This window comes from Salvelinus alpinus, chromosome 1, assembly GCF_045679555.1.
Source record: "Salvelinus alpinus chromosome 1, SLU_Salpinus.1, whole genome shotgun sequence".
Taxonomy (NCBI): Eukaryota; Metazoa; Chordata; class Actinopteri; order Salmoniformes; family Salmonidae; genus Salvelinus; species Salvelinus alpinus.
This window is the reverse complement of record NC_092086.1, coordinates 7538226-7563419: the sequence shown is the minus strand read 5'-3', so window position 1 is coordinate 7563419 and position 25194 is coordinate 7538226. Positions and strand designations below refer to the sequence as shown.

General features: G+C 45.5%; 3 protein-coding genes and 1 long non-coding RNA gene across 4 annotated transcripts in view; 3 read left to right on the top strand and 1 right to left on the bottom strand.

Moving 5' to 3' along the window:
• The window catches only part of LOC139568283 (NLR family CARD domain-containing protein 3-like), a 164683-nt gene that overhangs the window by 47999 nt on the left and 91490 nt on the right, over positions 1 to 25194 (top strand). The window lies entirely within an intron of this gene.
• LOC139543875 (NLR family CARD domain-containing protein 3-like) lies at positions 96 to 8878 on the top strand. The gene is made up of 4 exons (XM_071350806.1): positions 96 to 324; positions 554 to 2360; positions 2645 to 2818; positions 8621 to 8878. The coding sequence occupies exons 1-4, from the start codon at positions 114 to 116 to the stop codon at positions 8853 to 8855; spliced, it is 2427 nt and encodes an 808-aa protein (XP_071206907.1). The 5' UTR covers positions 96 to 113; the 3' UTR covers positions 8856 to 8878.
• LOC139530041 (stonustoxin subunit beta-like) lies at positions 9187 to 10251 on the top strand. Its single transcript, XM_071364829.1, has 2 exons — positions 9187 to 9208; positions 9695 to 10251. The coding sequence occupies exons 1-2, from the start codon at positions 9187 to 9189 to the stop codon at positions 10240 to 10242; spliced, it is 570 nt and encodes a 189-aa protein (XP_071220930.1). The 3' UTR covers positions 10243 to 10251.
• LOC139570128 (uncharacterized) lies at positions 13729 to 17052 on the bottom strand. Its single transcript, XR_011674016.1, has 2 exons — positions 14000 to 17052; positions 13729 to 13924 (listed from the first exon to the last, which is right to left on the bottom strand). It is a non-coding gene; the product is annotated as an uncharacterized lncRNA (long non-coding RNA).

Sequence of the window (25194 nt, the reverse complement as noted above, 5' to 3'; positions counted from 1 at the left end):
TACCTCAATTAAAGTTGACCTGTCAATCATTCATTAATGTGTTGATGAGAAAGCATTTTGTCTCTTACTTAATTTAAATACTTTATTTATTTCAGTTGCTTGAAGAGAGTATTATGACATTTGTGAAGAACGAGCTGAAGATGTTCAAGAGGATTCTTAGTCCAGAACTCCCAGAAGGCTTTGAGAGTCAGAAGCAGGATAAGGAAGTGGTGGATGCTGAAGATGAGAAGCAGGAGAGCAGTGCCAGAGAGGGGGCTCTGAGGATCACACTGCACGTCCTGAGGAAAATGAACCAGAAGGAGCTTGCTGACACACTGGAGAAATGTAAAAGCTGTCTGCCTCATGTTAAATGCTGTTTTATAACATTTAAAAGCTGTAGCTAAAGTACAGCTAAAGTAGCTGTGTAATTCAATGATATTGTAGCAGCCTTAACTAGATGTCGACCGATTATGATTTTTCAATAAATTATTATAATATAAAACTTTATAACAGTCCTACAATACTGTAGGCATTAAAACAGACGTAATATTAATATCCTCTGTGTTATTTCTAGATTCAGATGAGCTTGCTGTGATTTGCCAACGTGAACTCAAGTCTAATCTAAAGAAGAAGTTTCAATGTGTATTTGAGGGGATCGCTAAACAAGGAAACCCAACACTTCTCAATAAGATCTACACAGAGCTCTACATCACAGAGGGTGGAACAGGAGAGGTCAATAATGAACATGAGCTGAGACAGATTGAGACAACAACCAGGAAACAAGCAAGACCAGAGACTGCAATCAAATGTAACGACATCTTCAAACCCTTAACTGGACAAGACAAACTTATCAGAACTGTGCTGACAAAGGGAGTTGCTGGCATTGGAAAAACAGTCTCTGTGCAGAAGTTCATTCTGGACTGGGCTGAAGGAAAAGCAAATCAGGATGTCCAATTTGTATTTTCATTCCCTTTCCGGGAGCTGAATTTGATGAAAGGGGACAAACACACTTTCATTGAACTTCTTAATCACTTCTCAACGGAAACCAAACAATCAGGAATCTCCATCTACAACAAGTACAAAGTTCTGTTCATCTTTGATGGTCTGGATGAGTGCCGACTGCCCCTAGACTTCAAGAATAACAAGATCTGTTGGGACGTCACAACGTCAACCTCAGTGGATGTTCTGCTGACAAATCTCATCAAGGGAAATCTGCTTCCCTCTGCTCTCCTCTGGATAACTACCCGACCTGCAGCAGCCAATAAGATCCCTTCAGGGTGTGTTGACCAGGTGACAGAGGTACGAGGGTTCAATGACCCACACAAGGAGGAGTACTTCAGGAAGAGATTCAGCGATGAGGACCTGGCCAGCAGAATCATCTCACACATAAAGACATCAAGGAGCCTCCACATCATGTGCCACATTCCAGTCTTCTGTTGGATTTCTGCAACAGTCCTTGAACACATGCTGAAACATAAGAGAGAAGAGATGCCCAAGACTCTGACTGAGATGTACACACACCTTGTGGTGTTTCATACCAAACAGAAGAATGAAAAGTATCTTGGGAAAGAAGAGACAGGTCCACACTGGAATAAAGAGAGCATTCTGTCACTGGGAAAACTGGCTTTTCAACAGCTTGTGAAGGGCAATCTGATTTTCTATGAAGAAGACCTTAGCGAAGCTGGCATTGATGTCAATGAAGCCTCAGTGTACTCAGGATTGTGCACACAGCTCTTTAAAGAGGAATGTGGGCTGTACCAGGACAAGGTGTACTGCTTTGTTCATCTGAGCATTCAGGAGTTTCTGGCTGCTGTATATGTGTTCCTCTCATTCATCAACAACAATGAGAATCTAATGGATGATCCTCAATCAATGTTCAGATACTTTTTGTCGCTCTTCAGAAACAAGGTTGAAGTTACTGAAGTTACTTTCTACAAGAGTGCTGTGGATAAAGCCTTACAAAGTGAGATGGGAAACCTGGACCTGTTCCTCCGCTTCCTTCTGGGACTCTCACTGGAGTCCAATCAGAAGCACTTACGAGGTCTACTGACAAAGACTAGAAGCAGCTCACAGAGCCATGAAGAAACAGTCAAGTACATCAAGGAGAAGATCAGGGAGAATCCCTCTCCAGGGAGGAGCATCAATCTGTTCCACTGTCTCAATGAACTGAATGACCATTCTCTTGTGGAGGAGATCCAAAGCTACCTGAACTCAGGAAGTCTCTCAAAACCCAACCTGTCACCTGCACAGTGGTCTGCTCTGGTCTTTGTGTTGCTGACTTCAGAAAAGGAGCTGGATGTGTTTGACCTGAAGAAATACTCCAGATCAGAGGAAGGTCTTCTGAGGCTGCTGCCAGTGGTCAAAGCCTCCAGAGAAGTTCTGTGAGTAAATAAAATGACATATAAGAACTAATCATCAGGAAGAAATATTCAGTTTAGAGAAAAATATGCATAATAATGTGTATAATATTATATTGAATAACATATTGAATCAGTGCATTGATTTTCACATTAGTATAACAATTTGACCATACAATTCTAGGAGATGGAAGATGAATCTATATGTTGTTTCAGAGAATAAACCAAATGCTTCTGCCATTGTCCTTCTACAATACTGGTGTTAAATTAACCGTGTGTTTGTGAAGTCATAATGATCTCTTTGTCAGGCTGTCAGGCTGTGGAGTCACAGAGGAAGGCTGTGCTTCTCTGGTCTCAGCTCTGACGTCAAACCCCTCACACCTGAGAGAGCTGGATCTGAGTAACAATGACCTGAAGGATTCAGGAGTGAAGCTGCTCTCTGCTGGACTGGGGAATCCCCACTGTAAACTGGAGACTCTGAGGTCAGTATTCCTGTAGTTGGTCAACAAGTGATAACTGTTTATCAGATCCAAATGTGTTTAACAGGCACACATAGTCCACACCATATGTGTTTGGACAGTGAAGCTCACAGTTTTACATTTGGTGCTGTACTCCAGCATTTTGGATTTGAGATAGAATGTTTCAGATTAGGTGACAGTACAAAATGTCACCTTTTATTTGAGGAAATTCATACATGTTTTACTGTTTAGAAAGGAAAGTACTTTATGTTTGTACAGTGGCTTGCAACAGTATTCACCCCCCTTTGCATATTTCCTATTTTGTTGATGCTGCCACCTCCATGCTTCACTGTGGGGATGGTATTCTCGGGGTGATGAGAGGTGTTGGGTTTGCGCCAGACATAGCGTTTTCCTTGATGGCCAAAAGGCTTAATTTTAGTCTCATCTAACCGGAGTACCTTCTTCTCTATGTTTGGGGGGTCTCCCACATGCATTTTGGTGAACACCAAACGTGTTTGCTTATTTTTTTCTTGAAGCAATGTATTTTTTTCTGGCCACTCTTCCATAAAGCCGAGCTCTGTGGAGTGTACGGATTAAAGCGGTCCTATGGACAGATACTCCAATCTCCACTGTGCAGCTCCTTCAGGGTTATCTTTGGTCTCTTTGTTGCCTCTCTGATTCATGCCCTCCTTGCCTGGTCGGTGAGTTTTGGTGGGCGGCCCTCTCTTGGCAGGTTTGTTGTGGTTCCATATTCTTTCCATTTTTTAATAATGGATTTAATGGTGCTCTGTGGGATGTTCAAAGTTTCAGATATTTTTTTTATAACCCAATCCTGATCTGTACTTCTCCACAACTATGTCCCTGACCTGTTTGGAGAGCTCCTTGGTCTTCATTGTGCCGCTTCCTTGGTTCAGAGAAGCTGTTTAGAGGAGCTGTCTGCTAAACAACTCCCAAAAGACTCATCTAGAGGTTTAGAGGAGCTGGCTGCTAAACAACTCCCAAACGACTCATCTAGTGGCTAGAGGTTTAGAGGAGCTGGCTGCTAAACAACTCCCAAAAGACTCATCTAGTAGCTAGAGGTTTAGAGGAGCTGGCTGCTAAACAACTCCCAAAAGACTCATCTAGTGGCTAGAGGTTTAGAGGAGCTGGCTGCTAAACAACTCCCAAAAGACTCATCTAGTGGCTAGAGGTTTAGAGGAGCTGGCTGCTAAACAACTCCCAAAAGACTCATCTAGTGGCTAGAGGTTTAGAGGAGCTGGCTGCTAAACAACTCCCAAACGACTCATCTAGTGGCTAGAGGTTTAGAGTAGCTGGCTGCTAAACAACTCCCAAAATACTCATCTAGTGGCTAGAGGTTTAGAGGAGCTGGCTGCTAAACAACTCCCAAATGACTCACCGACATGCGCCTCAGAGTCACTCAGATTGCTGCTGACAATGATCTGCCAGAAACAATGGAAACTTAATTCCATAGACATCAAATCTGTATTTTTGCAGGGAACAGAGCATCAAGAGACATTCACATCTGACCTCCGCCTGAAGCTAAGGGTGAAGGAACACTGTGGAAACTAAAAAGGTGTGTGTCTGGCCTGGCAGGTGCATCACTACTGGTACAGCAAAGTCAAGGCAACAGTGCTGAGTACAAGTGGAGAAATGTCACAAATGGATCCTGCAGTTTTCGATTGGCTTGACTGGAGTACTTTCCTGGCATGTTGATGACTTCATCTGGGGAGGCTCACAGACCTTTGCTACAACTGTGATTCCACACCTCAAAGCTGTTTTCCTGGTCGACCACAAAGGAGCAGCTTGCTGACTGTCTGACTAAAAAGGGAGCATCCGGTCTTGTGCTCCTAAAGACACTCAGTAATGGAAAGTGGCAGCTTGACTAATACAAATATAAACTTTGTCACACCAGATCCACATGTGTTTACCAGACACACCTAGTCTACCACATATGTGTTTACCAGACACACATAGTCCACAACACATGTGTTTACCAGACACACATAGTCCACAACACATGTGTTTACCAGACACACATAGTCCACAACACATGTGTTTACCAGACACACATAGTCCACAACACATGTGTTTACCAGACACACGTAGTCCACAACATATGTGTTTACCAGACACACATAGTCCACAACACATGTGTTTACCAGACACACATAGTCCACACCACATGTGTTTACCAGACACACGTAGTCCACAACACATGTGTTTACCAGACACACATAGTCCACACCACATGTGTTTACCAGACACACGTAGTCCACAACACATGTGTTTACCAGACACACATAGTCCACACAATATGTGTTTGGACAGTGAAGCTTACAGTTTTAAATGTGGTGCTATGCTCCAGGATTTTGGATATGAGATATAATGTTTCATATTAGGAGACAGTAGAGAATGTTACCTTTTATTTGAGGGAATTCATACATATATTTTACCTTTTATTTGATGTTAATGGTGAGAGGTTAGCATGTTTTGTTGTAGCCTCTGTTATTGGTAATGGTGAGAGGTTAGCATGTTTTGTTGTAGCCTCTGTTATTGGTAATGGTGAGAGGTTAGCATGTTTTGTTGTATTCTCTGTTATTGGTAATGGTGAGAGGTTAGCATGTTTTGTTGTAGCCTCTGTTATTGGTAATGTTGAGAGGTTAGTATGTTTTGTTGTAGCCTCTGTTATTGGTAATGGTGAGAGGTTAGCATGTTTTGTTGTAGTCTCTGTTATTGGTAATGGTGAGAGGTTAGCATGTTTTGTTGTAGCCTCTGTTATTGGTAATGGTGAGAGGTTAGCATGTTTTGTTGTAGCCTCTGTTATTGGTAATGGTGAGAGGTTAGCATGTTTTGCTGAAACCTCTGTTATTGGTAATGGTGAGAGGTTAGCATGTTTTGTTGTATCCTCTGTTATTGGTAATGGTGAGAGGTTAGCATGTTTTGTTGTAGCCTCTGTAACTTTCTCACTCATTTTTATTCATGATTGATTTATGATTTTTCAACTCAGATCTGTTTAAACCAACTCTTAGTTTCCTGATTCAGATCTGTTCAAACCAACTCTTAGTTTCCTGATTCAGATCTGTTTAATCCAACTCTTAGTTTCCTGATTCAGATCTGTTTAAACCAACTCTTAGTTTCCTGATTCAGATCTGTTCAAACCAACTCTTAGTTTCCTGATTCAGATCTGTTCAAACTAACTCTTAGTTTCCTGATTCAGATCTGTTTAAACCAACTCTTAGTTTCCTGATTCAGATCTGTTTAAACCAACTCTTAGTTTCCTGATTCAGATCTGTTCAAACCAACTCTTAGTTTCCTGATTCAGATCTGTTCAAACCAACTCTTAGTTTCCTGATTCAGATCTGTTCAAACCAACTCTTAGTTTCCTGATTCAGATCTGTTTAAACCAACCCTTAGTTTCCTGATTAAGATCTGATTAAACCAACTCTTAGTTTCCTGATTCAGATCTGTTTAAACCAACTCTTAGTGTCCTGATTCAGATCTGTTTCAACCAACTCTTAGTTTCCTGATTCAGATCTGTTTAAACCAACTCTTAGTGTCCTGATTCAGATCTGTTCAAACCAACTCTTAGTTTCCTGGTTCAGATCTGTTTAAACCAACTCTTAGTTTCCTGATTCAGATCTGTTCAAACCAACTCTTAGTTTCCTGATTCAGATCTGTTTAAACCAACTCTTAGTGTCCTGATTCAGATCTGTTCAAACCAACTCTTAGTTTCCTGATTCAGATCTGTTTAAACCAACTCTTAGTTTCCTGATTCAGATCTGTTCAAACCAACTCTTAGTTTCCTGATTCAGATCTGTTCAAACCAACTCTTAGTTTCCTGATTCAGATCTGTTTAAACCAACCCTTAGTTTCCTGATTCAGATCTGTTCAAACCAACTCTTAGTTTCCTGATTCAGATCTGTTTAAACCAACTCTTAGTTTCCTGATTCAGATCTGTTCAAACCAACTCTTAGTGTCCTGATTCAGATCTGTTCAAACCAACTCTTAGTTTCCTGATTCAGATCTGTTCAAACCAACTCGTAGTTTCCTGATTCAGATCTGTCCAAACCAACTCTTAATTTCCAGATTCAGATCTGTCTAAACCAACTCTTAGTTTCTTGATTCAGATCTGTTCAAACCAACTCTTAGTTTCCTGATTCAGATCTGTTCAAACCAACTCTTAGTTTCCCGATTCAGATCTGTTCAAACCAACTCTTAGTATCCTGATTCAGATCTGTTCAATCCAACTCTTAGTTTCTTGATTCAGATCTGTTCAAACCAACTCTTAGTTTCCTGATTCAGATCTGTTCAAACCAACTCTTAGTTTCCTGATTCAGATCTGTTCAAACCAACTCTTAGTTTCCTGATTCAGATCTGTTTAAACCAACTCTTAGTTTCCTGATTCAGATCTGTTCAAACCAACTCTTAGTTTCCTGATTCAGATCTGTTCAAACCAACTCTTAGTTTCCTGATTCAGACCTGTTTAAACCAACCCTTAGTTTCCTGATTCAGATCTGATTAAACCAACTCTTAGTGTCCTGATTCAGATCTGTTCAAACCAACTCTTAGTTTCCTGATTCAGATCTGTTTAAACCAACTCTTAGTTTCCTGATTCAGATCTGTTCAAACCAACTCTTAGTTTCCTGATTCAGATCTGTTCAAACCAACTCTTAGTTTCCTGATTCAGATCTGTTTAAACCAACCCTTAGTTTCCTGATTCAGATCTGATTAAACCAACTCTTAGTGTCCTGATTCAGATCTGTTCAAACCAACTCTTAGTTTCCTGATTCAGATCTGTTTAAACCAACTCTTAGTGTCCTGATTCAGATCTGTTCAAACCAACTCTTAGTTTCCTGATTCAGATCTGTTCAAACCAACTTGTAGTTTCCTGATTCAGATCTGTCTAAACCAACTCTTAGTTTCTTGATTCAGATCTGTTCAAACCAACTCTTAGTTTCCTGATTCAGATCTGTCTAAACCATCTCTTACTTTCCTGATTCAGATCTGTTCAAACCAACTCTTAGTTTCCTGATTCAGATCTGTTCAAACCAACTCTTAGTATCCTGATTCAGATCTGTTTAAACCAACTCTTAGTTTCCTGATTCAGATCTGTTTAAACCAACTCTTAGTTTCCTGATTCAGATCTGTTTAAACCAACTCTTAGTTTCCTGATTCAGATCTGTTCAAACCAACTCTGAGTGTTATTATTCATTATTTATTCATGATTTGTATTAATCAAGGCATCATCAGGATTAATTTAGTCGTGTTTAGAAACATGTTATCTACTCATTTAGACAGAAAATGACTCCAGTCATCATCCACAGTTCAGTTACTATTTTAATATTGGGAAAAACATAACCAAAACAAATTGCAAATCCCAATGAGTTTGGGACCAAATACTAAAAATAAAAACAAATACTTAATTTTTGATTATTTTGAAACATTATAAGTAAATTTGTCAAAATACTAATGACTTCTTCAAATTATCAAAGTATGGGGGGACTAGATACATAAAGTGCTTTCATTTCTAAACGGTGAAACAGATATGTATTAAAATACCCTCAAATAAAAGGTGACATTATATACTGTCACCTCATATGAAACATTTGATCTCAAATCTAAAATGCTGGAGTATAGAGCAATACTTCTAATCTACAGGCAATACTTAGATAATTTATAATTTCTAATAATGAAACATTAATTGATGAATAGATATGGCAGGTTTCAGGACACTGATGTATCTGAAAATGTAAAAAAAATATACTGTCACTATTTTCACCACCAAAGAATAACAGTGTGATTTTAATATGATTTGACTCTTTGCAGGCTGTCAGGCTGTCTAGTCACAGAGGAAGGCTGTGCTTCTCTGGTCTCAGCTCTGAGGTCAAACCCCTCACACCTGAGAGAGCTGGACCTGAGCTACAATCACCCAGGAGACTCAGGAGTCAGACTGCTCTCTGCTGGACTGGAGGATCCACACTGCAGACTGGAGAAACTCAAGTATGTAGAGGGTTTATGTCAATGTTCATATCAGACATGTTTGATTTATCAGGCTAGTTAAGACAAACATTCTTACCACCACTTGGACAAAGTTATGTGCTGACTGTGTGTGTGTGTGTGTCCTGTGTGTGTGTGTCCTCTGTGTGTCCTCTGTGTGTGTGTCCAGTGTGTGTGTGTGTGTGTGTGTGTGTGTGTGTGTGTGTGTGTGTGTGTGTGTGTGTGTGTGTGTGTGTGTGTGTGTGTGTGTGTGTGTGTGTGTGTGTGTGTGTGTGTGTGTGTGTGTGTGTGTGTGTGTGTGTGTGTGTGTGTGTGAGAGAGTTCAGGTGTATCCCTCAATGACTGTCTGTTCTTCTGCTTACCGCTACAGTGTGGAACATGGTGGAGAGAACACAATGAAATCTGGGCTTAGAAAATGTGAGTGTTGACTGCTGTGAAGAATATGACTAAGAATAAGTCTTAATTCAAGTCAAAGTCAAAGTCAAAGACCACCATCATTACTTACTTGGTCTTATTAAATATCAGCTGTAGTTCTACAGAAGCAGAAATCAGGGACACCAACGTATACAAAGAGTTGCTTTGACTGTGTGTGTGTGTGTGTGTGTGTGTGTGTGTGTGTGTGTGTGTGTGTGTGTGTGTGTGTGTGTGTGTGTGTGTGTGTGTGTGTGTGTGTGTGTGTGTGTGTGTGTGTGTGTGTGTGTGTGTGTGTGTGTGTGTGTGTGTGTGTGTAATTAATGGGAATAAGTGTGTTTTATATTACCATACAGTATAACATATGATCATTCAACAAGTCTCAAGTTACCTTAACTTCTCCTTTTGATACCTAGAAACATCTACATTAAATGAATTAGTGAAAACTGAGTTAACATTCTAATGTGAATGATGATGATTTCTAATATTGTGTCTGGTTTCATCCATCAGATGTCTGTGATCTCACACTGGACCCAAACACAGTAAACAGACGCCTCTCTCTGTCTGAGGAGAACAGAAAGGTGATACATAGGAGAGAGAAGCAGCCGTATCCTGATCACCCAGAGAGATTTGAGGGCTATAGACAAGTGCTGTGTAGAGAGGGTCTGACTGGGCGTTGTTACTGGGAGGCAGAGTGGAGTGGGGGCAGGACTGTTATAGGAGTGACATATAAAGGAATCAGCAGAAAAGGAGGGGTTAAGGACTGTGGTCTTGGATGTAATAACAAGTCCTGGAGTCTGGACTGCTATGACAACCGTTACTCTGCCTATCACAATTATAATCCCACTACCATAGACGTCCACCCCTCCAGCTCCCACAGAGTAGGAGTGTATCTGGACTGGCCAGCCGGCACTCTGTCCTTCTATAGAGCCTCCTCTGACACACTGACCCACCTTATCACATTTACCTCCACATTCACTGAGCCCCTCTATCCAGGGTTTGGGGTTTGGGGTGATGGCGACTCTGTGTCATTGAAATAAAAACCTGGCGTTATAACTCCTTCCCATTCACCTCATCCAAACCCACCTCTTCCAACCCTCTATATAACTCCTTCCCATTCACCTCATCCAAACCCACCTCTTCCAACCCTCTATATAACTCCTTCCCATTCACCTCATCCAAACCCACCTCTTCCAACCCTCTATATAACTCCTTCCCATTCACCTCATCCAAACCCACCTCTTCCAACCCTCTATATAACTCCTTCCATTCACCTCATCCAAACCCACCTCTTCCAACCCTCTATATAACTCCTTCCCATTCACCTCATCCAAACCCACCTCTTCCAACCCTCTATATAACTCCTTCCCATTCACCTCATCAAACCCACCTCTTCTAACCCTCTATATAACTCCTTCCCATTCACCTCATCCAAACCCACCTCTTCCAACCCTCTATATAACTCCTTCCATTCACCTCATCCAAACCCACCTCTTCCAACCCTCTCACATCCACTACTAAAGCCTTTCTGTCTGACTCTGGGATATTGGGTGGAATCCTTAGTCTGGGAAATGGGGCGTCTTCATCTTGTCTTTCTGTAGTAACTCTTGAGCATGTATGTAAATCACACATTAACATAACCTTGTATTAGTGTGTTTAGTGAATGTATGTAAATCAACCATTAACATAATCTTGTATTAGTGTGTTTAGTGAATGTATGTAAATCATCCATTAACATAACCTTGTATTAGTGTGTTTAGTGAATGTATGTAAATCATCCATTAACATAACCTTGTATTAGTGTGTTTAGTGAATGTATGTAAATCATAGAGCTCATCTGCATTTCCTGCAGCTCAGGGAAATTCTCAGCAACTAAAGAGTGATCAAATTAACATCCTACATATAAACCTCTCTTCCTCAGGACTCAACCCAGTGTAGGACCCCTGCCTCTCGAACCCACCCCCAGCAATTCTGTCGTCCTGCAGACACTCTCTGGTCTTCCTCAGGACTCAACCCAGTGTAGGACCCCTGTCTCTCTAACCCACCCCCAGCAATTCTGTCATCCTGCAGACACTCTCTGGTCTTCCTCAGGACTCAACCCAGTGTAGGACCCCTGTCTCTCGAACCCACCCCCAGCAATTCTGTCGTCCTGCAGACACTCTCTGGTCCTCATCTCCTGGTCATGTTTTCTCCCAGCAGTCCCTCTCTGGTCCTCATCTCCTGGTCATGTTTTCTCCCAGCAGTCCCTCTCTGGTCCTCATCTCCTGGTCATGTTTTCTCCCATCAGTCCCTCTCTGGTCCTCATCTCCTGGTCATGTTTTCTCCCAGCAGTCCCTCTCTGGTCCTCATCTCCTGGTCATGTTTTCTCCCATCAGTCCCTCTCTGGTCCTCATCTCCTGGTCATGTTTTCTCCCAGCAGTCCCTCTCTGGTCCTCATCTCCTGGTCATGTTTTCTCCCAGCAGTCCCTCTCTGGCCCTCATCTCCTGGTCATGTTTTCTCCCATCAGTCCCTCTCTGGTCCTCTAACCCCAGTCATGTTTTCTCCCATCAGTCCCTCTCTGGTCCTCATCCCCTGGTCATGTTTTCTCCCATCAGTCCCTCTCTGGTCCTCATCTCCTGGTCATGTTTTCTCCCAGCAGTCCCTCTCTGGTCCTCATCTCCTGGTCATGTTTTCTCCCAGCAGTCCCTCTCTGGTCCTCCACCCCCAGCCATGTTTTCTCCCATCAGTCCCTCTCTGGTCCTCCACCCCCAGCCATGTTGTCTCCCATCAGTCCCTCTCTGGTCCTCCACCCCCAGCCATGTTTTCTCCCAGCAGTCCCTCTCTGGTCCTCATCTCCTGGTCTTGTTTTCTCCAATCAGTCCCTCTCTGGTCCTCCTCCCCCAGCCATGTTGTCTCCCAGCAGTCCGTCTCTGGCCCTCCTCCCCCAGCCACGTTGTGACTTCTGAAGGTAATTGGTTGCACCAGATCTTATTTAGGGGCTTCAAAGCAAAGGGGGTGAAAACATATGCACCCACCACTTTTCAGTTTTAAATTTGTTTTAATTTTGTGAAACAAGAGGGAGAGGTGTCAGCTCTGCCCACCGAAGAAGGACTCCAAGAAACACACGGTGTGCTGCAGGTGTAATAAAAGCATCTGAAAAGGCTGTTCACACGCATACTGTCACACTTGCGCCCATTGGGCCTTTAGCCAATAAGGGACAGGGTGATCTGGAGGACGCAGGGTCTAGACACAATACGAGGACGACGGGAGGGATAACAATCATACCCAACGGCACAATGTCCACAACACAGGGAAGGTAGTGTAGGAGGGGGGCATTTTTTAAATCGATACCCAAACTCACACGGGGCCCAAGGGCACACGGGGGGCAGACTGCGCGAACGCACACAGTGGCCCGTGGGTGGAATGCGAAAGCTGTGACAATACATCCATTTATCAGTCGTGTAGCCAACCACGTCTCCATTATCAAACAGTTGCTATTGTATCCAACGTACTACTACAGGGAAGTACCTAAACTACAGGTTGGGTTGTTACAACAGTTTACATGTCTCAAGACTGGGGAAGAGGTATCAGCTATATTCAGCATGGCTGTTACGGGTCATCTGTTCATCTTTGTTGCAGCAATGCGTTTGTATCTATGTGTGCATCTATACGGACAGCACAGTGGCATCAGTGACGGACCTGTGTTTGATGGAGAATACCCAGGTATGGATGGGGGACCTGACCTTGACGGAGAATACAAGGTTATGGATGGGGAACCTGAGTTTGATGGAGTACACGGGTTTGTGAATGGAGGACCTGAGTTTGACAGACCCGGGTTACAAGGGAGATCTAGAGTGTCCCGGTCTATCCAAGGTGGTTTGAGTGACCACTCTATGCCTGACCTCATTGGGGTAGACAAAGGTTATTGCTACGGGGACATTTGTAGGGAATATGACACCTGGAACGTTACTTACCGGGTGACATTGATGAAACCGTACCATGTGTATAAACTTGATGGGAGACTATGAAGTTTATATCACTCTAGTTTGCTACTACGGTAAAGGCCTGACGTCTCTGTGTTTTCTGTGGTGTTTAACTGGAAGACAACATCTACTCAGTCTCTAATAGCCAGTGGATCACAATACAAGGCAGGTCTACGGATCTTGTTGACCTGTGCATCTGGCCGATACATGGATGGGCCCGGACCAGCCGTGGTAGATCGGTCTTACTACGCAGCAAGGTGGCGTTTGATAACTTGGCGTTTACGATTGGGACAGGTGCTTCTCAGAGATCATAAATGTACTGTCCCACATCAGCAGCCTTGAAAAGGTAATATTTGCAACCCGACCCATGAAGCAGATGGTTGGGGCTGAAGACCTGGAACATCAACCAGGTGTCAGATACACACTGTGGAGATTAGTAAAGATATAGGTGGAGAGCACATGGAATCACTGTCATATCACTTGGTACATGTGCCATTACAAAGTGCTTGTGGTGTATTCAATGTCCATATCCATATGTGAATAAAGACAATATTGTTCAGAGATGGAATAACCAGTCACATTTATTGAAATAGTACATTACAAAACATTACATGTCAATACATCCATTCCCACAGCAGGACATCGTGACAGCATCCATTTTCAAAGAACACAACCTCAGAAAGGAATAAAAGGGGTTGGTATAGTTAGGCCTCCATAGATTGCCACCTAGTCATCTCTCTCCTCGTCATCGGCCATATACTTGAGAGAAAGAGAAATAATCATATTACCAACAGGAAATAGACACAAGCAAAGTGTAATCACAGTATACATTACCATGGCATCGTCTGCATTGTTCAGAGGAGGTAATGCCGGGTGAGGTTGAGGCTGCTCAGGCTGTGCATGGTTGAGGACCTCTGGGTGCACCAGTGGACGCTCTTGTTCCAAGACAGGGTTCCTAGGTCCCTCGTCGTCAGAAGATAGTGTGTAATCGCTCTCCTGAATGTTTATTATGAATGGGATATATATCACATGCACATGGTATACTTTACAACAGTGAATGAAAGGATATCAAACATAGTCAGTCTGAATCAAGCCGAGTACCTACAGAACGGTTCAGGGTGATGGTAGATGCCTGTGGAGTGGAGATGAGGGTCAGAATCAGCACAAGTTAAATGACTATGGTTAGCAAGGTCTATGAACAAGTTGTGTATAGCGATATAATCATGTGTGTATCTTGCCGGGCTCAGCTCGCTGTTGTCACTTTCTACACCACTGTCTTATGACATCATTACAATTCTGAAATGCACAATGGCTCGAGTTGAGGACATAGAGGTCCATAATTGGCTGGTAAACGTGACAGTTGCAGTAGGTGTCACGGTCAAAGGACATTCCATGGTGGGTTACGGTTAGGCACAGGGGGTGCGACTGTGAAAGGAGTTCATCATCAGCATCATCCTGAGGAGATACTAGCAACAACAGTTAGAAACATCAGGCACTTTCCCTGTGGTTATTGACCGTGTGCTGTTTGGGGTATGCTTCCAATTCCCTAGTACTTACAATTGCTGTATCAAAAGAACTATGATACCAATTCCACACATATATGGAAATAGCTACGGGGTTGGACGATGGCCTATGTAAACGGAAGACAATTCGATTCACTCCGTGTCTCTTACCGAAATGAATATGGCAACTGGCCCCTATTGGACAGATAGTGGCTTCCACTGTTAGAATGGCTGGGTGAGAAGTGGTGGGGTTCTGTCTCCGAAGAGCAGCTAATATCATCCCTAAATAGACCCGAAGTTACTGTAGGAGCTATTGCTATCGCGGCCTACTTTGCTACGGGGCGGCAGGGTAGCCTAGTGGTTAGAGCGTTGGACTAGTAACCGAAAGGAAAGGTTGCAAGTTCATATCCCCGAGCTGACAAGGTACAAATCTGTCGTTCTGCCTCTGAACAGGCAGTTAACCCACTAGGCCGTCATTGAAAATAAGAATTTGTTCTTAACTGACTTGCCTAGTTAAATAAAGGTAAAATAAAATAAAAAATACTTTGGTGACATGCCCGGAGGTGTGTGTTCAGGTATGGTGAAGAGCCCTGATAATAGCCTCATCCCATTTGCTATATACAGTACGTCACCTGAGGCTATTACAAATGCACGGACTTCGTAGACTGGGACAGAGGTGAACCTGTTGCGATGATAGAGGATGTGATTGAAGCAGTCCCAGAAGGTTACTTGATGGCTAGACCGAGAGAAATACCCGATAAGGTAACCTTTGATAAATGCGGGTTTGTGCTTGTAAAAGATGTAGTAGTCAACAGCGTGATTGACACAGCTATACACTTCAATACCATGGCACGGACTATATGAGCAAGGTTAAAAAGGTGACCTTTGTACCAAGACCCCTTCCTACGCTGCAAGAGATCTGCAGGAGCAGGATGGTGAAAGACGTAGCAGGACCGATCAGGAGAAAATGGGAGATGGAAACTCCACCCCATCTCAACCACTTCATACAGGCCGGTCAATATGCAAAGAGATAGAGGACATGAACATTGAACTCCTGCACATCTAAATGAATATATCAGGCAGTATATGTCTCATTATACTATACCATTATGTATCCTTGGTTTGATATGACAGCAATAAAGTGAATCACCAGTCATTTCAGAGCCTTGTTCTTTTTTATTCACATAGATTACAAAGAGCAGTAACATTGCCACCACACATGTTCCACCCAGAGATAATGGCTGGGCTTTCCACCCAGTACCGCTTCATCCAAGCGTGTCTGGGTTATCCAACAACAGTCCATTCAGTGGTTCCTAGCCTTTACAGTTGCATCCAAGCGTGTCTCTATATCCAGCTATTAACAATACATCCCACACAGGTTGTTTAGCAACCCGTTAACCACTTATCACACTGTGGCTGTTGTATCCACACAGGCTTACTGTCTCCACCCGTCAGGTGTATCTACCCTTCGCCCAGTCTTCCAACTCTGGTTGTTTTCCAGCCCTGGGGCAGTCATCCAAGCGTGGCTGTTTCTACAACTCAGGGTGTTTACCCAACCGAGTATTACAGGGAAGCAGGTAAATAGCAAGGTCTGTTCTTCGGATCTTACAACAGTTGGCCTGTCTCAGCACTGGGGAAGAAGTATCAAGTCTATTCGAATATAGGCAACTGGCCTATATTGGAGAGAACATGGCGTTCATTTGTAAAGTCGCTGGGTGAGCACTGGTGCTGGTGGGGCTCCGTTTCGGAGGAAGGAATGATATATTCCCTGAATAGACCGGAGGTAAAGGTTGCAGCTTTTGCCATAGCGGCATAATACCTTGGAGAGGCACCTGGAGGAGTGTGTTCATGTATTTGGAAGACAGAGGAATGTGGCATTATCTCATTTGCTATATACGTCTCCGGAGGCAGGTACAGATGCACCAAGTTCCTAGACTGTGAATACAGTCACCCTACGCAAGTGATAGAAGACATGATTGGAAGATTCCCAGGAGGGTACCCGATGGCTAGCCCGAGAGCCATACCTGGTGGTCAGAGGGAGTTCCCTTTCGTAAATGTAGTGGAAGAGATGCATACCATGATACAGTTACTAAAGAGTGGATGGTGGGGACTGTCTCTTGGTCTGTCCCGAAATATTGGGACCTGAAAGTCATCTGAGCACACTGCTGTGTTAAACACCCTAAACACTATGCGAAGTGAACACAACAATCCTGCTGCAGCAATATGTTACATGGATGAACGCGGAGCTGGACACCTCTTTGAAATTGTAACAGGGAAAGGAAAGTTATACAGGGTCATGTTCGATAGGTCTGGGTTTTGATGTGGGCCCAAGCTACACTTCTCCACCATACGAGAGCTGATTGACTTCATGATTGAGGCTTATGATTTAACCTTTGTGCCAAGACCTTCCCCCTAACGTGAGTGGAGACAATGCCAAGGATGGAGTACGATTGAAGGACACAAGGGGGTCAGATGGTCCACACCCTGTCAAAGGTTTCATACCAGGCAGCCCGTGCACCCAGGCCGAGGCTACGGATATGAATAGTGAACTCTTTTCATAACATAGTCTGTAAACTATTTTATACAATGCCATTACAGCTAGAGTGTAGTTGGCCATGTTATGCCTTGACATTAATAAAACCAGGTGAATGATCAGTCAGAGATGTGTGTTGGTTTTTATTCATAGGAAACATTGCTGCATAACATAGTGCTTCTGCACATATCACTCCAGTGTAGTTAACCCATACATGTCACCCCATAGTAAAAGTTATACCGATCCTTTAAGGTCATATGATTAGTCAACATAAACTTCAACTGGGTTCTCCTGATCAACACCTCGGTGTTGATTAAACAGATTCATATGGCTGCAATCCCGTTAACGGGATCGATATGACAACAGCCAGTGAACGTGCAGGGCGCCATTTTCAAAACATCAAAAATCTCATAATTAAAATTCCTCAAACATACATGTATCTCATACCATTGTAAAGCTATTGTTGTTGTTAATCCCACCACAGTGTCCGATTTCAAATATGCTTTACAGCAAAAGCACCACAAACGATGATGTTAGGTCACCATATATAGCCACAGAAAAACACAGCCATCTGAGACAACTCCTCTTTGCTTGGTAACACAGTACCCGAGTCTTGTGATTCAATCAGGGCCAGAGACAGTTCGTCCCACAGCTCCAGACAGAATTTGAAAGCGTCGCCGCGATCCGAACTCCTTGTCTTAGACGTCAACATCTTGACTAGTTTCGTTTGTAGTCGTGGAGTAGACCCACTCTCTCTCTGTTTAGAATGGCAAACTGTGTTAAGACACTCCAGGTAAGCCTGCAACAGGATGGATTTTGCATAGCGACGGGACCACACGACTCCGGCATCGTCTACCCCTGCCCCGCAAACCCATTTGCGCCGGTGCTTCTCAAGTCTCCCGTGGTCTTGCATCTCCATTGTCCAAACGTGTTCCCCGACGAGGTGTTGAAAGTGCACGCAGAACACCTAGGGCACTTCTTGGCGTTACAGAACGTTCCTAAGATAAACGGGGAGTTCGAATCGACCCTGTTTCTGAGCCTGTGCAAATTGTTCACTCGGGACACGGTCCTCTCCCTGTACAAGAACACCCTGACTGACGAGGGTGTGCGTGACAACGTTCTTAGTATAGCCTCCGAAGACAAGGGTGGGGCTGACGCCTACCCAAGTGTTTTCGTCAACTTCCACAAGACCATGGTAGTCCTGTGCCTGATTCAGTTACTTGCTATATTCGTGAGCAGCTGCATGGAGGACAAGGACCTTGCTACCATAATGAGTGTCGCGTCTGCCACTTTCCTGGAGGTGAATTATTGCGACCCCTTGTGCGCAGCAACTCTGATGAAGCCCATGTTCATTCCCTACTATGATCAGCAAGTGGGTGGTAAGAAACACAGAAAAGGTGAGACCGAGGGGCTCACAGATAGCAACCCCGAGGCGAGATTGAAATATTACAGGCTGTTCACGGGCTATGAACTGGACACTACGGGGTCTGATGTGTCCAGCGGGATGGATATGACTATTCGCTGGACCGATCACAGTATACTGCAGCGTATGCAGGGGTGCAAGATCGTAGAAAGCAAGAGCAAAAAGTTTTGGTTCGTGGCTCCTCAGATGGGCGACAGGATGGTGATGGTGAAGAATATCGGTCTGAAACTGATGGGAGGACAGACAGACACCAAAGCCCTGAAGATCTGCTCCTACCTGATGTCGGATAACATAATGGCTTACATCCAGTGCGCCGTATTTGGCACGATGGCCAACATGCTTCCCTGTCACGCAAACAGCGACTTCACTGAGACTGTAATGTCCACCATCAACAGTTCTATGACCAAATTCACAGAAGTGGTGCGTCACCAGAGCGCGAACCTGATGGCAGAGCTGAGTCAAATGACAGACAGCTGCCTGTCCACCACTGGGGTAGGGTTTGCTGGGCAGGAGAAAGGCAACGTGCTCTACTTCGGTAAAGTCTTCACTGGCCAAGAAGACAAGAGACCCTCTCCCAGCAGTCAAGCGAGGCTGGGGGTCTTCACTTCAGTGACTCTGGGGATGACGAACAACAACATGATGAAGAGTATGCTGACTATTGCCCTGAAACTGAAAGCAGAGTCTAAGATCAATCCCAACAGCAGTCTAAACAGTATGCTGTCTATGCCATATAAGCCTGTTGCGGTTACCAAGGTGGCGACGGATGCCTTTTTCTACGGCCGATACCACCACAGGTTTAACACGGGCGAATTCACAGAGGTGGCCTGTGTTAAAGCCATGAACGACCCCAGGTACAACAACCTCGTGCACGAGGAGAATCTTAGCAACAGCAGCAAGTATCAGCTAACCTTGTCCCACGGAGCCTTGCCAATGTGCACACTCACCCTGGCCATGACCATAAGACAGACTGTGATGATGGTAATGGGGTTCCTCTGCACCGAGCTGGCCCGTATCGTCTATGCCCCGAAGACGACCGAGTCTAACCTGTGCAAACATCTTATCTCGTTATCGATGGCTGGGAAGTTCAGACACGGAAAGGACGAGGATGAGAACACAAACGCGTTTGAAGCGTCCTATGGCACCTTGATAAAGCTGACTGGACCAGCCTTCAGGCAACCCGGGTATGAACGGAGTCAACTACTACAAGTAGTGGGGTGGTTGCAAGCCGAAGAAAACCGTCTCCCCGATTACATCCACAGGTCTCTGAATAAGATAGGGGACACAAAAAAAGAGGTCCGAAGGATCATGCAGGAGACGAACATGTCGTACAACAGGGTTGTGTTTATCGGCGAGATGGGCGCCATGAAATTTGCCACTGTCTTTGCAAACGAGGAATACATGATCCACGCGCCCATGATGGCCATGTCCAGCATGAGGGTATTCTCGAACAACAGCAACAACAACAGCTACGGCTCTGTCAAGCTGTGTAGGGGTCTACTACCATGTGAAGGTGTTCAGCAATAGGTGCGTCGATACAACCCTGTACAGTTCCCAGGGAGGTGGAAACGTCAACTGTGCCAGGGAGAACAAAAGTACCATCGACGAAATGGTGGAGAGGATCAAGAGAGGGGTGTCCTGCGTGTTGCCCAGGATAGATGTAAACCGTATCAAGATGATGACGCCTGAGCTGAATGAAAAGGAGTTTGGCCTACTGGTGTCAGCTGTTAAGAATAACAACATCGAAGTGATAGGACAGGAGCCACGTTCCTACTCCTCTTCTGCGTCCTGTTCTACATCATCAGAAGAGAACAGCCATGTTTCACCTGGCCACTGGGCCGGTATGAAACGGGCTACAGAGGAACTTGAAGGTAGCCCCGAGAAGAAGAAGGCCAAGGTGGGAAGCGAACTCACAATATATGACACGGAGGTGGACTTTGGCTTTGACGACTCTGACTGATGATTGCTTTTGTTGTACCTCACATATACAGAGTGACTGTTTGTATCTATTTGTCTACCCTATATGTTTTACTGCTTGGCTGTGTGTACCCTATATTTCTAAAGCTTTGCTATTTTGTAGTTGTGACATAAAAACTCTAAACAGACACATGGCGTGATGGTAACGTTCTTTATTACACATATACAACAACCAAGGGTGTCAGTGGAACATGACCCGACCCCGAACTTTATGAATATATGAAATGTATCAGGTTTAGGTGTAACATTTCAACTAAAACCATCATCTGCCTGTATGCACAGCCGAGCGTGTGCAAGTCTTCTCTCACGGTGAAAATGAATCGATTCTCCATGCTGCCGATTGTACTGCCCAAGTCGACCTTGTGTACTCTCGGTACCCTCATTTTACTCCTGCAGTCGAGTCTAGCGAACTCCTCCGTGGCTCTGTGGTAATCTGACTCACCACATTGAGTGAGATCCAGCTCCCCGTGGTCAAGCCGAGCGCTGATTAGCGGACTGAGTATCCCACTGACTGTGATGAGTCTTTGAGAGTTGGAATTCGAGTTCTCCTGAGGACACGCGAGCTTGGTAAACTTGCAAATAAGAGTCTCGCCCTTGTGCTGCGAGATCCTGGTTACATTGGGTGGGTCAAAGGAACACATTCCGTATATGTTCATAAAGTCATAGGAGGATGAGGATGTGCTCATGTTTTCCACGTGCTCTCTCACCAGACCCTTTATATCTGACAGCGCTTTACTCCTCAGTTCACAGTAAAGCCGTCTGTACTCGTCATCAATAGGTCCCAGGGACACAGACTCTTTCCCTTCGCTATTCAATCTGGGTCTCTTTTCGACCGAAGGCCCGTCGCCTCGAGACAGTCCTCTCTGGTCCCTCGAGTCCTCCCACGAGGAGATTTGGTAACCCTAGACTACCTGATTGGAGTTGCTTTGCTAGGCAAAGATGATGCTTTTGTGCAATACAATCCCACAGAGAAACACAAAATGTGCGCAGGGCTAAGGATCAACCCTGTTCAGCAGATTAACATGTTCATCCAGGCGCTGCGAGACAGGGCCATACCGATAGAGACATTGCTATACACGCTCATTCCGTCAGCTAAAAAGTCCTTCTGGATACGTGTGTCACTAGCAGACCTGACAGAACTCAGCTTGGAACCTCTCTGGTTGATAAAGGGGATAGGTTCAGCTGTACCCGAAACATCGGTGGGCCACAATTACGATTGATGACCAGTCGCTCCAGCCCTGCGTCCTTAACCCTCAGTCCCAGCTGCTCTTCTCTCAACACAACAGAAACGGAACGGAGCAATTGCTAAGAATGGCCAATGAAGGTCTAACGGGTCATCGTCAGGATGAGAGCGAAGACGACGATTACGATGATCACCTCTCGACTGGCGAGCAACAGGAAACATGTGGCGAGTGCAAGGAGGACAGGGTTCCACTAAAGCGCAAAGCGTGTAAAGTCGAAGAGGACACACTGGTCGGCACCGTGGTGTCAAATAAGAAACGCAAACGCCTGATCGGTAGTTGTAAAGTGAGCCCAGGCTCTGAACCCGATGTGCGAGGCGAGATAGAAGACGAACAAAGATACAGTACAACACAGTTAGGACACACAAACTTTAATCGTGGCATGCAAACCAGAATGAACTCAAGACAATATCAACAGGTGAAAAGAGGAATGAACACCATGTACAATAGAACAATGGGTTCCCGTTTCCCCTACAACAATCAAAACCAAGTCAGCCTGAACCAGGGTGACCGAGCTCAATCTCATCCATGTCCTTCATCTGTCCCTCAAGCGCACGCGGAGCAAGCTTTGGTGGATAGCGGTGTCACGCACGACACGTCTGATGTTGCAGCTGCCTCCCCTGATCACCTAGGGCAGAAGAGTCCTGAGGGGTCTATGAGTCGTTGTGTCTCTGCTGCAGTGGAGCAGCGTCTCGGTGACCCCGACTCAGCTTCTGTAGTGATCCCTTCTGTGGACATCTTGCCAGTTGTAAACCAAAGGTCTCCTTTGCGATCTCAGCCGCTGGAGCCTCAAAGGAACCCGGTTGCTCAGCTACGTGGGACTGAGGAGCTAAGGAGTCGGCGCTGTTCGCTGATGTAGCCGAGAGCAACCCACTCATGCACTCGGCCGCAATATCCCCTTGGTCCTTTTCATCTTCACATTTAACATCGGAAGGCCTGAGACCCAGCTTGTTTGCCAAAAGTAACCCATACGCGGTCGGGTGCAGCGAGTCCCGGGTGAGCATAATGTCATTGACTGTGAGGGAAGAGTCTGGCTTTCTCCCAGATAGGCTGTCTGCGAATGTTACACCGGACGTGTTCAGGAGTGTCACCAGCATACAGTGGAGAACATGCACCGGTGACCCGGATTGTAGCTCTCTCACTGTATCCCTGTTGTTGTACTGGATTGTATTGTGTCTCCTGTTGAACTGACTGAATCCGGACAGAGCGCTCCTCCAGAAAGTGGTCCACATGCTCAAGGTCTCTTCCAGATGGGACACGCTGACAGAAGAGGGGTAGTTGCAAACGAGTTTAACGTCCGATCCGAGCTCTGTGACGGGCTCGTTGGATTTAGCCTCGTTGCCCTGGCTGACGGTATGTTCCAGCTGCCTTGTGACCCTCTCGGCCATCTGCAGCAGCCCCGGTTCTTTACAATCACGCTTGAGCCGTTCCAATGCCAGGCGAGGGTGCCTGGTCACTTCACCCAGAAACTGCCTTACCAGCAGAACCTCTTTGCCTTCTGAGATCATTGACGCCATCATTTTACTGAGGCTGTGCGAGACGCTTGCGGACTTGTGCTCGGAAACCGTAGTCCCGACCCCGGATCTCAGAAACACATCTGGTAACTCGGCCGTGTTGAGGCCAAACATATCGGGCTGCTGGTCGACGGCCAGGAAACGATACATGTTGTCAAGTATGGGTTTGCCAAATGAGTTGCCCGCGGCCAAGAGCCGAGAGCCCAGCATGCTGCTGCTCCCCACGCGATGAAAGCATCACGTCAGCCAGGTGCGTCAAGGAGGACCGGTCTACGCTTGTGCTGGTATACATGTGTCTGCTGGAGGCCATTGTCAGCCCCTGTATGATCTTGTGAAAGAGAGTAGCCCAGCTCTTCACCGTTTGATGAGCGCTCTTGGCCAAAGAGGACAGATTGGAACCCCCTGACCAGCAACTATCCCACATTGAGATGTGTCTGTACAGGACCCCGTCCACTGTGGTCGTAACAAGGTCCGTCTCCGTGTCGTAGAAGGCCAGGCAAGTGGAGGCCCTGCAATCGGGTATGACTGGGCACCGGCCGTGCTCGAAGGTCTTCATCACACCCCATAGGGCCACGGTTGCCATTTTTAGCTCTGTTTCCTTGATCGGATCTCGCTTGAGCGTGATGTCCCGTTTGACCCAATCTCTGATGATCTTACACACCACGGAGACCTGTGTCTCAGGGACGGAATAGCTCATCAGCAGTTTCAGAGTGTCAGCGAGGTGGTCGAGCGGCACGTCCAACAACGAAGGCAAAGCCCTCTCGTGAGCCTCTCGTTCCTGTACGGCTTCGGCAGCGGCATCGGGGGGGCTGAGACCATCCTTTACAGTCCTGAAGCAAGGTGCTCGCTGCTTGCGTCTACCCTTGCCCATGTGCTCGCCTATGGCTAAGCCACCAGGTCTCCACTGGTTCTCAGTTCTCCTCAGGGTGCTCTTGATGTGTCCGCACAAGTGGTTGGAGGAGTAGTAGTTGATGAGGTATCGCACCAAGCAAGTAGAGCTCTCGCTGTTGCTGCCCAATACGTTGTAAAGCAGCAGCTCCACCGAGAGAGCCGGGCTGAACGTGTTGACAATCTCCTCTATTGCTATGGCCAGCTGTGGATCCTCACTTACGTAGGCCCAGGAGTCCACGTCCCGATGGATAGGGATCAACCCGTAACGCTCGTAGTCCACGTTGTCAGACTGACCCCTTTCACGACGACTAAGCTCACGTGTTCTAAACATATCTAATCCGTAGGAGCTCCCTCTGTCTTTCAAAGCAGCTTCCGCAAGCTCCTTCTCGCAACGGAAAAGATGCTCTCTGGACCCGCTCGTAGTAGCTCTCGTCATCTCCCTGCACGGTCCTATCGGATAGCCCAAGGTGTCTGTACTATCAAGCGTTTGATGTCTGGTTAACGATACCAACGTGCTTTCTCGTATACTTACAAAGTCCGTAGCTTATGAACCGAGCCTCCAGCATGTTCTGGATGCTGTTTAGAGCCTTATGTTGTCTGTGTAGCAACAGGCTGAGACAGGCTAACAACCCTGAGCAACCTAAACCGAGGTGGTGGTTATTGCCACTACTACCAGGACGACAGCGACGATGAGGACAGCGACGACGACAGTGATACCATATACCCCACTACCCTATCACATGGAAACACCAGCAGATTCACTGACATAGGGAGGCGAGTAGCACCTTCCTTTGTAAGTTCTAAATAGACAGTACACAGATAGATCCCTGTGCTGAATGAAATAGCTTCTGATTCCTCTGGCGGTGATAACGGACCCTGGCCGTGTAGAACTAAGGCTGGGAATGCAACACAGAACCAGTGTCTACTGAGTAATCCACATAGATGTGCACC